Source organism: Diabrotica virgifera, chromosome 7 (assembly GCF_917563875.1).
Source record: "Diabrotica virgifera virgifera chromosome 7, PGI_DIABVI_V3a".
In the NCBI taxonomy this organism is placed as follows: Eukaryota; Metazoa; Arthropoda; class Insecta; order Coleoptera; family Chrysomelidae; genus Diabrotica; species Diabrotica virgifera.
This window is the reverse complement of record NC_065449.1, coordinates 98,821,130-98,838,963: the sequence shown is the minus strand read 5'-3', so window position 1 is coordinate 98,838,963 and position 17,834 is coordinate 98,821,130. Positions and strand designations below refer to the sequence as shown.

General features: G+C 33.7%; 1 protein-coding gene across 1 annotated transcript in view; it reads left to right on the top strand.

Moving 5' to 3' along the window:
• The window catches only part of LOC114332074 (uncharacterized), a 127,420-nt gene that overhangs the window by 27,318 nt on the left and 82,268 nt on the right, over positions 1-17,834 (top strand). The window contains exons 6-7 of the mRNA XM_028281783.2: positions 11,619-11,755; positions 17,387-17,513. Of these exons, the coding sequence (XP_028137584.2) occupies positions 11,619-11,755; positions 17,387-17,513 (264 nt within the window). The remainder of the gene's footprint in view (positions 1-11,618; positions 11,756-17,386; positions 17,514-17,834) is intronic.

Below are 17,834 nucleotides of genomic sequence, written 5' to 3'. Positions count from 1 at the left end.
TCCTGTAATTTCTATCTAACTGTAAATAAAACAATGATTGTTAATATGCTGGGCAACATGAGAGCCAACGATCGGCAAGCGGTCTCGGCACCTTAAGAAGAAGAATTTGTATCTTCAATATTGCCGCTTGTCCTGCTCGAACTTCTGATGTTTATCTAACTGTGATAATTTAAACATTCATTCTCCCTTTTCCTGCTGACCGTCATTTTAAATGCCTTCACAGGCTCTTCTTTTTAATCTGTACTTAACTATCATGCATAACTATATGATTGATATAAATATGATGATATATCATCACTAGATGATTAATTAAAATTAAATTTTTTTAAACAGATTGTAAAGATTTTAGCTCTATCTATAATAGTTCATAGTTCTATCTATTATACACTCACCGGCATAAAATTCCGCCACTAAAAATTTTTGATTAAGTTTGACAATTTATAACTTTATTATTTGTAGTCCGATTTTCAAGATTCTTGCATCAGTTTGTAGGTACATGTATTGATATCGTTTGTTATTATACCGATAACAAACAATTGTTGCTTAGATGGCGTTATACGGGGGTGAATGGAAGCATTGTATTTTTTCCTAATTTTGAAAGTTCTAAATTACTTTTAATGGGAAATAAGCCACAATTTTACCAAAAAAAAATATTTTGTTAACGTTTCGAAACCCAAATCGGGTTTCGTTGTCAAAATACAAAATACTACTAAAATAAACAAAAATGTTGTTGCTAAGTAAAACATTCTTCTAATAATTTGCTTAATCTGACTCATTTATATTGGAAATTCAGACGTATATTATACATTTTAAAGTAGAAGACTTTAAAATGATATCGTCAATATTTATGAGTTGCGTTCCTGGGACGACTTTACTAAAAGATAGTTCATTCGATTACATGAAATCATTCCTAACTCAAGAATATCCGTCACAAAAAAATCATAGCATGTGATCTGTCTTTAAAAAGACAACCAAATGCAACGATGACAGTAAAATTCTCGCGTTAGAGATTCCATAGTAAATCACGAGGGAAAACCAGGAAAAAAACCTCGCGATACTATCCCGACATCGTAAGTAGTTGGTCTTACATTTATTTACTTTTCATAAAACTAATACCAAATTCTGACTTTAATATGTTTAAATTATAAATAATATTAATAATACATAGATATACAATAAGTAATACTAAAATATAAAATTTGTACTAATTCGATATGTTATTGACTGACTAATCGTGGTATTTTCTTTCTATTGACTCCCTCTTTCAGTATGGGTAACCACATCTTACTGCATTCTACCGAGGAATTTGCGACACAATTGGTTTCATTTAGCATAATTAGAACCGCTTCTTTGATTTTTCTCTTTTTACTATCTGATTCTTTCAGGACTATACTTGAATCTCTCCACTGAATTCTATGTTCATTATCCCATGCATGTTGACATATTTGAGATCTATTAAATTCTCTATTTTTAATATAAGACTGATGTTCACTTATTCTAACGTTTAATGGTCTTGATGTTTCACCTAAATAAAATTGTTCGCATTCACAAGGTATTTTATAAATACAATTCTTTGTTCTTTCTTGTTCACTGTTAGGTTTAGTTTTAGATAGAATAGATCTCAAGGGCAGACTGCAATTGCGCGCAGCGGTCAGGGTTCTCAACAGGGTGTCTAAGCCAATGGTGCAATTGCGCGCACGTCTTTAAAAAGGTATGCTGTGATTGCTCGCAAAGTAGTAAATTATAGTAAACGGAAGTTTTATTTACTTCTTATTCGTTTTGAACGGAAATTTTGCTAATTTTAAAAAATTAAGATAATAACAAGTGAATACTACATTGAAATAGTTGTGATAAAAAAAACTAAATAGTGTTTCTTTTATAATTAATATTTATTGTATTAAATAATGTACATATGTAGACATTTAATTTGAACATGCCTTATAACATATAGTTTTAACAAATTCTATTCTGGATATTTCTTTATTTTTAAATTTCTCTATCAAATTTGTTACATATTTTAATGTTCTTTCATAATTAATATTTTTAATTTTTTTTTGTAAATGTAAGCTATTTAATTGCACATAAGATCCTACTTGAACATTTTTTAATTCATTTAAAAATACAAAAATATTAGGATGCGGAAAATAAAATCTTTTGTTAAAATGGCTATGAAAAGATTCACATGCTTCATGTTTAGAAATTTATTGATTGTGATTGTCAATAAAATCTTTTTTACATACTTTGATGTATAATTTTTACAGTTTAATATGATCATAAACAAATAAAACATTTTTTAATATGAAGGTATAATATGTATTAAATACTGTGTGTCTCTTTAAAGTTAAATATTTATTTTATTTGTGATACAAAAATAACCAATGTAATGTAAATGTATTAGGTTTAGGTACTTGAAAGAATGAATAAAATAACATAGGTATATCTATGAAATCTTTATTAGACGAGGATACCCTATTATAATATTGATTAATTAATTAAAAAATTAATATTTTATATATATGACATATTATACAGTACAATTTTCAAAGGAGGAAGACCTAACCCTTCGGTACAAACCTAACTTTCGGGTATTAAGACCGCGTCCCACCATCAAATAATTTGATCAAACTGGTTTGAGCAAACTGAAAGTGACAGTTAGTGACGTCACATCCTGAGTGTTCATTGTGGATAATAATGAAAAATTTTAATTTTAAATAAAGTACAAACAAGTTAAGACAACTCAATACAAAAAATTTGATCAAACTAGACTGATAGTGAGAGCACAGATTTTTAGAATTTCAAAAAAACTGCAATTGTGACGTCACTTTGACGTACTTCCTCAAGTACGTCAAGTTTGCTCAAACTGTTTGATCAAATTATTTGATGGTGAGACGCGGCCTTTATAGTGTAGAGTACCCCAGGAGGTATTTGACCGCTGCGCGCAATCACAATATACCGTTTTGTTTACCTGCCTTAATCCTTCCGTTGCGCGCAATCACAGCAACCCTCTTAAAGGTAAATTTCAGTACCCCAGGAGGTATTTGACCGCTGCGCGCAATCAAAACCCACCCGATCTCAATGTGTTTGTTGTTTTGAATGTTGTTGAAATGTTGAATTTATTTCCTATTGTTTTAAGTTTCTCGAATAGTCCTTTTATATATGGTATTGATATTTTCCTCGTATTATTTCTTGTGGATGTTATAGGATCCCGTTCTACGTTGTTCTGTTCTATTCGATCCAGTCTTGACAATTCCTTATTTATAAACAGAACAACAATTTATAAATAAGGAATTGTCAAGACTGGATCGAATAGAACAGAACAACGTAGAACGGGATCCTATAACATCCACAAGAAATAATACGAGGAAAATATCAATACCATATATAAAAGGACTATCCGAGAAACTTAAAACAATAGGAAATAAATTCAACATTGCAACAACATTCAAAACAACAAACACATTGAGATCTATTCTATCTAAAACTAAACCTAACAGTGAACAAGAAAGAACAAAGAATTGTATTTATAAAATACCTTGTGAATGCGAACAATTTTATTTAGGTGAAACATCAAGACCATTAAACGTTAGAATAAGTGAACATCAGTCTTATATTAAAAATAGAAAATTTGATAGATCTCAAATATGTCAACATGCATGGGATAATGAACATAGAGTTTAGTTGAGAAATTCAAGTATAGTCGTGAAAGAATCAGATAGTAAAAAGAGAAAAATCAAAGAAGGGGCTCTAATTATGCTAAATGAAACCAATTGTGTCGCAAATTCCTCGGTAGAATGCAGTAAGATGTGGTTACCCATACTGAAAGAGGAAGTCAATAGAAAGAAAATACCACGATTAGTCAGTCAATAACATATCCAATTAGTACAAATTTTATATTTTAGTATTACTTATTGTATATCTATGTATTATTAATATTATTTATAATTTAAACATATTAAAGTCAGAATTTGGTATTAGTTTTATGAAAAGTAAATAAATGTAAGACCAACTACTTACGATGTCGGGATAGTATCGCGAGGTTTTTTTCCTGGTTTTCCCTCGTGATTTACTATGGAATCTCTAACGTGAGAATTTTACTGTCATCGTTGCATTTGGTTGTCTTTTTAAAGACAGATCACATGCTATGATTTTTTTGTGACGGATATTCTTGAGTTGGGATTGATTTCCAATGAATAATCCAATGAATAATCTTTTAGTAAAGTCGTCCCAGAAACCCAACTCATAAATATTGGCGATATCATTTTAAAGTCTTCTACTTTAAAATGTATAATATACGTCTGAATTGCCAATATAAATGAGTCAGATTAAATAAATTATTAGAAGAATTTTTTTACTTAGCACCACCATTTTTGTTTATTTTAGTAGTATTTTGTATTTTGACAACGAAACCCGATTTGGGTTTCGAAACGTTAATAAAATGATTTCTTTGGGAAACTTGTGGCTTATTTTCAATTAAAAGTAACTTATTATAAAAATGCCACAAGAAAATAGCTCCACATTTGAAAGTTCTGTGGAAAAATTGAAGGGTGATGTTGTTTCGTATCCCTTTCGTATTATCTCGGAGGCATTCCTAAAATTTTGTTTTTTGAATTATCCGAATATCTCTTTTCTTGTAAAAGCTGTAAATAAACACACTGATATGAAGGGTTTATATTAAAATTATCAAACGCACTAAAATTAACAACAAAAAACAAAATTAACAACACAACAATTCAATAGCGGGTATGTCCATCTCTCGCAGCAACGACTGCTGGCAATCTGTTTGAAATCTAATAAATAAGATGCGTTATCCTTGCCTGGGGAATAGCCCGATATTCCTCTACCAAGGGCCATAACTGTACCAAATTTTCTGGAGACCTAGGATGATGGTGAATAGCTATTTTCAATTCATCCCATATATGCTTGATAGGATTGAGATCTGGACTGCATGCTGGCCATTCTAATCTTATTAATCCAACCTCTATTTGTTTATAAGCCATATACAGTCGGAAAAATGAAAGAATACCCATGACCGATCACATCAATCACATATTTTGTATTTGCTGTTTTTTTAATAAATAACAAATGAGAGAGATAGATTATTAATAATCTGAATAATATGTGATTGATGTGATCGTTCATGGGTATTCTTTCATTTTTCCGACTGTATGTATGTTTATGAGTCAATCAGTGTTTTTATTTACAAAAAATTACGCAGCTCTTACAAGAAAAGAGATAGGTATTTGGATAATTTCAAATGTTAGTGATTCCTCCGGGATAATACGAAAAGACTATGAAACAAAATCAGCTCTTCAATTTTTCTACAGAATATTTTAAAGTTAGGAGAAAATACAACGCTACTAATTTAGATGTACCTACAAACTGATGCAAGAATCTTGAAAATCGGAGTACAAATAATGAAGTTATAAATTGTCAAACTTTCAAAAACTTTCTTTCAAAAATCGACAGAGCGGATTCATCTGTTTTAGTTAGCGTCCATGCCTCTGATCCATATGTGAGAACGGGGGCTATCAATGTTCTATACAGCCTTATACGAGTTTTTTGAGACATACGTTTGTTAGCTAAGTACTTTGATAGACTATGACACCTGTTTGCAATTATTATTCGTCTTTTTATTTCATCTGATGTGTTATTATTGGGGTTAACCATGTCCCTAGATATATGAACTCTTTGACCGCTTCGAAGTTTTGGTCATTGATGATTAGATCTGCTTCAACATTTCCAGCTCTTGTGTTTGTGTTAGTCGCCATGAATTTTGTTTTATTTCGATTTATATGTAACACCATTCGTTCTGCTGCTGCTACTAGCTCGGTTAGGATTTCCGCAGTTCTCGCTCTGGTTCTTGTTATAATGTCCACGTCGTCTGCATATGCTAGAATTTGGACAGATCTATTGAATATTGTTCCCCTGCTATCTATATTAGCGTCTCGTACGACTTTTTCTAATGCTACATTAAAAAGTTGACACGCCAGCGCATCTCCCTGCCTTAACCCCCTATGTATTTCAAACGGGGTTGACGAGTCGTTTTGAATTTTTACTGCTGATATCATCTTCGCCATTGTCACTTTTATCATACATATGAATTTTTTTGGGATTCCTAACTCATTCATAGCGTTGTAGAGACTTGGTCATAATACACTGTCATAAGCAGCTTTAAAATCGACAAAAATATGGTACATATCTATGTTAAACTCTTGCGCTTTTTCCAGGATCTGTCGTAGTGTAAAGATCTGGTTAATGGTTGAACGTCCATGCCTGAATCCTGCCTGGTATTCTCCTAGAAACGTTTCGGTATAAGACTTCAATCTCTCGTGCAAAATGTTTGACAGTATCTTGTATGCTGTATTTAGGAGAGTTATTCCGCGGTAATTATTGCATTCCAGTTGGTTTCCCTTTTTGTGTAACGGGCATATTAAGCCTAAGTTCCATTCTTCAGGCATTTGCTCCTCAGACCAAATTTTACAAACAATTTCTCGCATCACCTTGGTGAGCTGCTCTCCACCGTGCTTAAATAACTCTGCTGGGATGCCATCGCTGCTTGGAGATTTGTGGTTTCTTAGTTTTTCTATAGATATTTTCACTTCTTCTACCGAGGGGGGTTCCACGAGTTCCGCATTTCGGTATTCCAGTTCTATATTGTTAGTAGGTTCCCCTTCCAGTAACTCTCGAAAGTGCTCTACCCATCGTAACAGGATATCCTCTTTGTTGGTAAGTAAGTTACCTTCCTTATCATTACAATAGTTGATTCTCGGTTTGAATTCTTTTCTAATAATATTTATTTGATGATAGAACTTTCTTGTTTTTCCGTGACTCATATGGCTTTCGAGCCGTTCTAATATGTCATTTTCCGAGTCTCGTTTCTTTTTTCGGTGTATGCGTTTTTCCTCTCTCCTTAAGTTTTTGTATCTATTTATTGTTGTCCTAGTTTTCCGTTGTTGCATGGTCCTAAATGCCTCGTTCTTCTCATCTGTTATTTTTTTGCAGTCTTGGTCGAACCAGTCGTTTCTTTCTTGGGTTCGGGATATTCCTAATGTGCTTTCGGCTGCTAATTTCAGAGCCTCCTTGCAGTTGTTCCACATTTCCGTGCTTGACTGGTCGACTGCCCAGGTGTGTTCTAGGGTTTCTTTTATATGTGACTGGAACTGTTTCTCTGTTTTCATTTTTTAGCATATGTAAATTATATTTTACTTGTCTAGTGCCCCTTTCTTTCTTGGCATTGGAAATTCTTTGTCGTAACTTGGCCCTTACCATGAAATGGTCTGAGTCAATATTTGCGCCTCTGTAACTTCTGACGTCCATTAGGTTTGTAAAATGGCTTCTGTCAATTATAACATGGTCAATTTGATTTGTGGTGTGTCCATTTGGTGATATCCAAGTTGCTTTATGGATATTCTTATGATTAAAACATGTACTTCCCACAATTAAGTCTTTGGAAGCTGCCATACTAATAAGTCTTAAGCCATTGTCATTAGTAACTTCGTGGAGGCTGTGTTTACCAATATAATCTTGGTAGCATATCTCCTTTCCTATCTGGGCGTTCATGTCTCCAATGATTATTTTAATGCCGTTTTTGGCACAGTTATCATATGCTCTTTTGAGGTCTTCGTAGAATAAATCTTTAATTTCTTCGTCTTTTTCCTCGGTTGGCGCGTGCACATTGATCAGGCATATGTTGAAAATTTTTCCTTTTATTCGAAGGATGCATAACCGATCATTTATGGCTTTAAAACCAATAATAAATTTTTTTATTTTCTTTGATACTAGTAACGCAGTTCCGAACTCATGTCGGTTCGGGTTGCAGCTGTAATAGATATCATGTTCTTTTTTCTGCATGATGCCGGTTCCTGTCCATCTCATTTCTTGAGTAGCTGCAATGTCTATTCTATATTTTAGTAGTTGATCTTGGAGCAGCTTCAGTCCCGCTGTCCTATACAGCGTTCTTACATTCCAAGTACTAATCTTTAAATCATTGTCCTTAGTTCGGTGCCTGGGTCGTCGTCTTGAATTCAGTCCGGCTTTTTTATCTTGAGATTCCGTAACAATAGGTTTTTTCGGGATAAGGGAGTTAGCCCCATGCCCAACCCCCTTTTCGGAGGACCATTTCTCCCTTCCTCGTCAGCCCTGACCCCACCTTCCACTGGGGTTGGTTACCCAGTCTCCAGTAGGGTTGCTGAGGTTTACCGGGGTTCACCCGTGTGATCCGGATCACACTTCTCGGAGGTGAGGATAGGAATTGAGTAGGAGAGGCTAGAGGTGTTATCTGGAAGCAACACCTTATGATGCACATCACTACCCCATTTAAACCCCGTTGTCAAACTTATCAAAAATTTTTAGTGGCGGAATTTTGTGCCGATGAGTGTAGATCTCCGTATCCAATTTTCGTTGATCGGTTCAAAGATCTTTCTTAATTTTTTTTAACTTTTTGGAGCGGAATATATGACCGAGTCGGAAATATAATTTGCTGTTCTCTATTATTCTTTTTGAATTTCTGCCTTTTCTATTTCCTGTGTATTTAATGATATGCGAGTACTTCTCACTCTTTCAATATCATTTTCTACTCTCATTTGATTTCTGTTTCTTCTTGTGTTGTTTTGTCTTTTGTATGTTTATTTATAGTATCGCCGCTTCTGCTCTGCGTTACATGATTTTGCCATCGGCCTTATAATACACTCAGATGCCAAAAAACGCAACGGAGAAAATTTTGATCAAATTCAAAATATTTCAGTTTTTATTTTTAGCCCTATTTTGATGATTTTTTTAGCACACTGTCTAAAAATTTATAAATTTTAATTTGGTATAGTGAGTTTTTTAATAAAATTTTGTATTTGACTTATTATACGGGGTTAATCGAAAGGTGGTTTTTTTATCCTAATTTTGAAACATCCTGTGGAATAATTCCGTTAGCGGATTTTCGTAAAACCTTGCTTTTCAGTTGCAACCATGTCTTTTAAATATTATATTTTTTGTTTCATGTGAAAATATGGATTGGTTCATTTTTAGGAGCAAAATGACTTTGCCACCCACAATTTACGACTTTTCCTATTATTAACATTATCTTTTACGACGATGGGGGCTTTGGTAACTGATATCGAAGGAATGTCATATCGACATCCCAGAAGCACTGTATTTAAGTAATGATTAAAAGCAACGACATGATCTTTGTTTTAATAAACAATGATAACAATAACAAAACATAAAAAAACAACTTAAATGTAACTTAACCAAAGTACGCAAATAACAAAGAAAAACTACTTAAAAATAACTTACTACTTTGTATTGCCTCCCCAAGCCTCTATAACTGCATGTACACGTCGGCTCATGCTGTCTATGAGGTTGCGAATATTATCTTGCTGGATGTTTTGCCATTCCTCTTCTAGAGCCAAGCGGAGTTCGTTAATTGAAGCTGGTGCGATTTCGCGACCTCTAATATTTCTACCAAGCATGCCCCAAACGTGCTCTATTGGGTTCAGATCTGGCTAACACGGTGGCCAGTTCATTTTATTAATACCAACTTCCCCTAAATATTGCGTGACACACATTGCAGAGTGAGGTCGCGCATTATCTTGCATTAATAGAAAATCATCGAAAATTGAGAAATGGGTACTATGTGATTCGCTAAAATTTCCTCAATATACTATACCGGTGTGCAGTCAACGAACCCTCAGTAAATACCAATGCAGTGTGCGCCTCTCGGGATATTCCTGCCCACACCATCACCGAACTCCCTCCATGGCGTTAGCCATGGAGGGGCAAATCTCTGTCCAGCTCGACGCCATACTCGTTCTCTCCCATCTGATGATTGAAAACAGTATCTCGATTCCTCCGTAAAAAGAACATTGCTCTGTTGTCCTAAATTCCAATGTAAATGTTCCCTGGAAAATTGTAGTCTAGCCACTCTCTCCCGTGGAAGTAATTTGGGCCCAGTTGCTGGTCTGCAACTTTACAAACCAAATTCATGTAATCTTTGACGAACTGTAAATACACTTACATTATTGCCACTTCCCGCTTTACGCTTGTTTGTTCCAGTTCGTATAAAACGTTCCACTACCCTTTGAATGGTAGAGCGATGAGTGTGTAGTACTCTAGCCACATATTCATAATTTCGCCCATCTTCAACCAGAGCAACGGCTTTCGCACAATCTTCGACACTAAGAACCATGATCAATCATAGGTGTCATAGTGTCAATATGACATAATGACAACAGTCACCAAAGCCACCTCGTCGTATTACAAAATAACTCCAAAATAATCATAATTAAAAAAGTCATAAATTGTGGGTGGCAAATTCATTTGGCTCTAAAAAATGAACCAAACCATATTTTGACATGAAACAAAAAACACAATGCTTAGGAGACATGGTTGCGACCGAACAATAAGGTTTTACGAAAATTCGCAAACGGAAATTATTCCACAGGATGTTTCAAAGCGGTACCGCCCAAAATCCCGACAGCCAAAATCCCGACAGCCAAAATGCCGACGGCCAAAACATCGACACGCCAGAATCCCGACACGCCAGAATCCCGACAGGCCAAAATCCCGACATGCAACAATCCTCGCATAAGTAAAAATTCCGACTTTTGTTTAATACTTTTAATACAAAATACTTTAGTTTAGTAACAAAAAATAAAAAACGGATGTCCATAAACAAAAAACAAGAAATAAATGTAATTATAATATGTTAAAAATAAACTTATCAAACCTGTCGGGATTCTGGCTTGTCGGGATTTTGGCCGTTGGGATTGTGGCTGTCGGGATTTTGGGGTAGACCCGTTTCAGAGTTAGGATAAAAAAAACCACGTTTTAATTAACCCCTTACAATAAATCAAATATAAAATGTTATCAAAAAACTGACTATACCAAATTAAAATTTATAAATTTATACACAGTGTGTTAAAAAAATCATCAAAATAGGGCTCAAAAAAAATTGAAATTGAATTTGACCAAAATTTTCTCCGTTGCGTTTTTTTTGCATCTGAGTATATATTAAAGTGTCAGAATGTTATAACTACATCACCATCTTTCTTTAGCTCTTGGGTTATTTAATCTAGTAAATTAATTCTGTATGCGATTCGGTGCTATTGTTAAGCTTGTAAATTTTACTAGTTGGATATATTTCGATGGTTGAAGCTTGGCCGGATGTTATATATCTGTCTTATAGCTTTCTTTTACAATTCACTAATTGGTTCCTGCTGTAGAAGAGTCCATATCGCGTAATACTGGGTATTTATCTTAGTATTTATGAGTAGCCTCTTTCAAACTTTATTCTTTTTTAAATTGTGGTTTACTCCACGTTTTCTTGAAATGTTGTTTTTTGTTTGGGTAGATGCCAAGGTACATTGATGGATCCATTTTCCTCTCCATTTGATGGTGTCATTAATCTTTATCTTCATTCACTTTTCAGATTTGTTATCGGTTTAGTCCTCAACTGATCATTAGCTAAGTTTTACGCTATCTGCAGATTTCTAAACGTGTTGTGAGTATTGAGTATCCTAACCGGATGTTTAGAATTTCGAAATTAATACTTTATAATCCACTTTTAATATATTGCACAATCTAATAAATTTAAAAATGAGTTGGTTTACGCTATTATTTTATTTTAGGAAAACATAAAGACACCGCAAATCGTACAGTTAACAGGGTTTTTGGTCAAAGTGATTCTAAAATTATTAGATATATTTTGGGATTCTAAAGAAAAAAATGTCGACATGATCATGGAATTCTGCTGCTCTATCTACAGGTAATAAGAAATGTTTTTACGTTAATATCGTCATTGGTATTGTATTGCAGTTCTTAAGAGCAAACACTAGCGATCAACAGGTAGCAACAAACGCGTTCCAAGATTGCGGCTCTAATTTTGAATATTTTGCCGAGATATTTGGCACACATATTCGTAATATAATAAAGAATGGCGGTACAGAGCCCAATTTTAGAAAACTGTTGGTATGTGGAAATTACTCTATAACTAAATAAAATATTGAAAAAGGAGCCTGTACCGCCATTAAGAAAGACTAAAAATACACTTTCTTCAAATAAACTTTTTTATTCCGTGCCTAGATTTTATGTCACATTGGAACTACTAAAAATCGATTTTTTTATAACAAGAAATCGAACGTCACTGACTTGGCAACATTTCGCGCCTAGGTGTATAACAATTATTGTTTTTAATAGTATAAACGTCACTGTCAGTGTAGAATTACCGACGCACTGTTGCCTCAATTTTGAAAGTTCGCAGAACCGTCGCAATCTTGGACCGTTTGTTGCTACCTGTTGATCGCTACTGTGTGCTCTTAATGAGAACTGGCTAGGATTTTGACTTAAGCATTATTAACATTGCGGCAGTTTGTACTACTTGCAACTGAAGGACTAGAAAATACAGAGATAACAGACCTTAAAAAGTTGAACAAGACAGTATCAGAAACACTAATATAGGTAACAAAGAAACACTGGTCAAACCGCGGTAAACAGAATAAAATTCGCTCCCACACCAAAGCATAAATGGAACGACGAACAGAGTCAAGATCAAGAAATAAGTTCTATAAACAAAGATATCTCCAGAAGTATTCGGAATGATATTAGACGCTACAATAAAGTAAATCAAACCGGCAACTGGTGTATGTTTTCAAAAAAACTGATAGTGTGTAAAAACTTTATTAAAATTCAGCTAAGTACTTTCAGCATATCAAAATGCCATTATCAGAGCTATCCTATAAAAAAGACTAAGTTTAAATGACTTATTCATAAAAAATAAGGTGTAAAAACTTACGTCTCATAGGTATAAATACCTCAAATGAAGAGTAATCGTTGAACAACACATTACAAAATTTAAAATTGACCCAGGGATCAACCACTGATCATGAGTAAAAATCCTTAAGGATCAATAGGTAGCCAAAACGCGTTCCAAGATTGCGGCTGTAATTTTAAATATTTTTTCGAGATATTTGGCACACGTATTCGTAATATAATAAAGAATGGCGGTACAGAGCCCAATTTGAAAAATATATTAATATGTGGAAATTACTCTCTAATTAAGTACAATATTAAAAAAAACGAGAATGTACCGCCATTAAGAAGAACAAAAAATACACTTTCTTCAAATATACTTTTTTATCCGATGCCTAGATTTTGTGTCATTTTGGAACTACTAATGAAATAAGAAATTTTAGTAGTTCCAAAATGACACAAAATCTAGGCATCGGATAAAAAAGTTTATTTGAAGAAAGTGTATTTTTTTGTTCTTCTTAATGGCGGTACAGGCTCGTTTTTTTAATATTGTATTTAATTAGAGAGTAATTTCCACATATTAATATATTTTTCAAATTGGGCTCTGTACCGCCATTCTTTATTATATTACGAATAAGTGTGTCAAATATCTCGAAAAAATATTCAAAATTACAGCCGCAATCTTGGAACGCGTTTTCGCTACTGTTTCCTCTTAAAATACAGTCGGAAAAATGAAAGAATACCCATGAACGATCAATCACTTATTTTGTATTTGCTGTGTTTTTCTATAACAAACGTTTATTTATAGAAAAAGACAGCAAATACAAAATAAGTGATTGATGTGATCGTTCATGGGTATTCTTTCATTTTTCCGACTGTATATAATTATCACATTTAATGTGAGTTCTAAATAATGGCTACCATTTTACATTTAACAGCTGTTACTGACAATTTTGCAATGATGAGGACGGAAACAAAGTTCGAAGTTGATTACTCTTCATTTGAGGTATTTATACCTATGAGACGTAAGTTTTTACACCTTATTTTTTATGAATAAGTCATTTAAACTTAGTTTTTTTTATAGGATAGCTCTGATGATGACATTTTGATATGCTGAAAGTACTTAGTTGAATTTTAATAAAGTTTTTACACACTATCAGTTTTTTACCAGTTGCCGGTTTGATTTATATAGAAGTGTGTACAAGTCGTACAGTCTGTTTTTATTCATAACTACAATCAAGAGTAGATATAGAAATTCGAAAAAAAATAGAACAATGCAAGTTATGAGAAGAAAGCTAAATAGAAAAACCTAACGGAAATGAAATTCTTACAACAGTCGAAGAATTCTACTGAGAACTTTATGAAAGGCAACAAAAGATGCAAAGCACACAGCATAATGATACCAATGTTCAAGAAAGGAGACAAAGAAGACCCCAACAACTATAGAGGTATAAATCTACTGAACACCGCACTTAAGCTAACCACAAAAGTCCTACCCAACAAAATCAATAAACTAATAGCTTTATCAGATGAACAACGGATTCAGATCCGGAAGATCCTGCGTAGACGCCGTATTTGTACTGAGACAAATCACAGAAAAGGCCATTGAGTACAATAAACCAGCATATCTATGTTTTATAGACCTGACAAAGGCTTCCGATCGCATCCAACGATTATTCATTATTATCTGAATAATAAACAATCTTTACTACGAACAAGAAGCTAGAGTACATACTAGATAATATGGATATCATTATAATAGCTCTTAATCTAAATCTTTATGATCATGATGTAATAGTCCTATTTTTTTGGGGTAGATTATTCCCCTTTGCTCATTATACACACAGTTTCAAAAGTTAGGCATCACCTCAAATGTATGATCATTGTCATAGTTGATTTTTTCGTGAACGCATTCCGCTATTTTTTTTTATTTTTTTAGATATTTCTTTGGTATTTATACAGTTGGTCAAAATCTTCTTTTTTGGAGATATACCGGGTGGAAAAAACAAAATGTTTTTCTTATGTTAAGTTTGAGACATATTGTAGGGATGACGAGGCATAAGTATGGGTATACATTATACATCGAAATGGTATTGTAGTCCTATGTTTTGTGAACATTTTGTTTTTTGAATATCTCTGATATCTTTAGAAACAAAGAAAATATACGCTTTTATTCTCCAACATGACGTGTTTTAACTGAGACAAAAAGAAATTAACAATAAAAAAAACAGTTAACAATTCTTTAAAAACGGAAAGGCATATAACGTTAACAATTTTGGTCGACACCTTAAGAGTTATTTATCGACCAAGTGAGCGGTATGCACATCGCAACATAATAAAGACGAAATTGTTTAACGGAGGCTCTGTGATGTTTTGGGGTAGAATTTCCTTGAGAGTAAGTACGGATTTGGTGTCTACGTGGATAGCGAGAGGTACTTTGCGCAGACTTTCTTTCTTTCTTTCTTTGAACACTTTGTTCCTGTCGCACTAGAAGATATGAAATAATTTCATCTTAGTGTATGATAAGACATTAAGCCATGGCTTCTTCACATATCGCATGTCGTATGTTAAAACACATATACGAGGTCTGGCTATTAAATAACGAGACTGCTTATGAAAAAGAGTTTTATTTTAAAAATTATTTTACAATCGAATGCTGTCCTTCAATATATTCCCCTTCCCTCGCCACACACCGTTCCATTCGTTTTTTCCATTGGTCAAAGCAATGCTGGAAGTCTTCTTTTGTTAGAGCTTTTAGGAGCTCCGCCGTTTTTCGCTTCACCTCTTCCATCGGCTCGAACCGGATTCCTTTTAAGGCAGACTTGATCTTCGAAAACAGGAAAAAGTCACAGGGTGGTGCATCAGGCGGGTATACCCTATTCCACGAACATACGCCTGGATTACTTCGACAACGAATATTTTACTATGCAAAATAAGAAGAACGAAAGTAAATTGCAAATTACATTGTTGTTTATTGGAATAATTATTAGCGCCATTTACTTTCGTACTTCTTATGTTGCACAGTAAAATATTCGTTGTCGAAGGAATCCAAGACAGGCGTATGTTCGTGGAATGGCCCATACGGCGGGTGTTCGAGCACTGGAATGCCTCTAGCGGCTAAATATCGCTTCACAGATAGCGATCTGTTGAGGGACGAGCTTTTGGTCAGGGGTCAAATTTTTTGGGACTAACTTCGCACAGACTTTCTTCATGTTCGATTTGTCATGTAAAATTTTTCTGACAGTTTCTTTATCTGCGTTAACAGTCTCAGCAATCATCCGAATGCTCATACGACGATCTCCGCGCACAATTTCATTTATTTTGGTCACTGTTTGCGGGTGACTTATGAAACTATGTTTAGTTTGCTATGTGTTTTCGTGGCGTTTTAGGTTATTGCATTGAGCTGTCTAATCTATAACCCTTCATGACTATTGGAGTCAAATCGGTTATTTTTCGAAGCATGTCTTCTCAGTATATGTCAGATCCATTCTTGGCGGAGTTAATATATCTTACTATGTTTTCTGTCTTTAGTTAGTTTTCTATTTTCTTGTTCTTTTAAGTCTTTTTCACCTTCTCTTGTTATGTTTGAGTCTACTATTACTCTCATTAGTTTTCTTTTAAATTTTAATAAACTGCCTTTCTCTTTTTTATTTATCGTTGCTGTTACCATAGCATACGTATTGTATTGTCTAATTAAGGTTATGTACAAATTAATTTTTGTATTTTTGCTTCTCGGTAAATTTCTACTATTCATACGACTGATTTCCTTTTCGAATTCTTTCTTCTACTTTGTCCATCCCAAACTTTGCAATTGTCACTCCTAAGTATTTGGAGGTGGATAATTACTATCATTATCCATATTTTAACGGGGGAAATAGGTTTAGGAGCCCGATTTTTCATGTTTTTTTTTTGAGAATTTTTTTTAAGTAGAACAAAAATTTTTTTTGCAACTTTGGGATCAGTTTATACATATTCTAAAGTATATGTCCAAATTTTTTTAAGTTATTATATTTAAAAATAGAGCAGTTGTAGGCCGCAACCCGTGGACGTTCGCCGCACGCTTGCGCGACATGTAGAGGTCGTAATTTCCGCCTAAAATCAAAAATCCAAACATTTTTACGTTTATTACAAGTTTCTCTTCGATATGAACCTCAAATCGGCTAAAAAATCAAAAATTTGAAAAACTACGCAAGTTTGAAAAAAAAACATCAATTTAATTTTTTCAGTTATTTGCCCTTAAAAATGTACTTAAAACCCAGTTTTTATTCCGATTGGAAGTTCATATCGAAGACAATTTAATAACGAACAATAATCACTTTGGTTTTTTAAAATTGGTTCATTATTTTTTGAGCTAGACGTCACGCAATCCGAAAAAAAGTCTTTTCGAGAAAACGCGTTTGAAAAAAATCTCATAGATTGCGCTCTACGCGAGCGCGCTTCGTATAATTCTCATAACTTGCGAAGGACTTCGAATTTTGCTTTGAAAGTTTCAGAACACATTCTCGAATAGTAATACTATCGATTCATGCTAGTTCCAAAAATTTGATATTTTGAAACCTCTAAACCTATTTTCCCCCTTAATTAACTAATGAAGATAACTCATGTGTAATAATATTAGTTTATAATAATTATATTTTAAAATTTTTAGTTTTACTCCCCATATATTTTCAATGTTGGAATATCCCCTTGAAATTATCCAATTAATAGATGACACCATATTTGCTCATATGAAACCATTTGTATGGAAATTTATGCAAGAGGAACAGTTTTTGCAGGTAAAAAACGGTAATTGTACTTTAAAGTTTATTTATTTATTTTGCTCAACAGGCTACGTAGGCCTTGGGCGTGAAATACACTATTTTTTTTTTCTATACATACAATATACAATATTTGTTTATTTAAAAAATACATTATATAAGTAAATATATATAGTTATCATTTTACAGTTCATGGCAAATTCTTGTGTTAAAATTTCTCTTGCGCTCTTCTTACCACCCCTCTCCATTCACCTCTGTCTAGTACCTTGTTTCTCCAGTTATCTATTTTTAATTCACGTAAATCTGCTTGGACGCTGCCAACCCATCTTTTACGAGGTC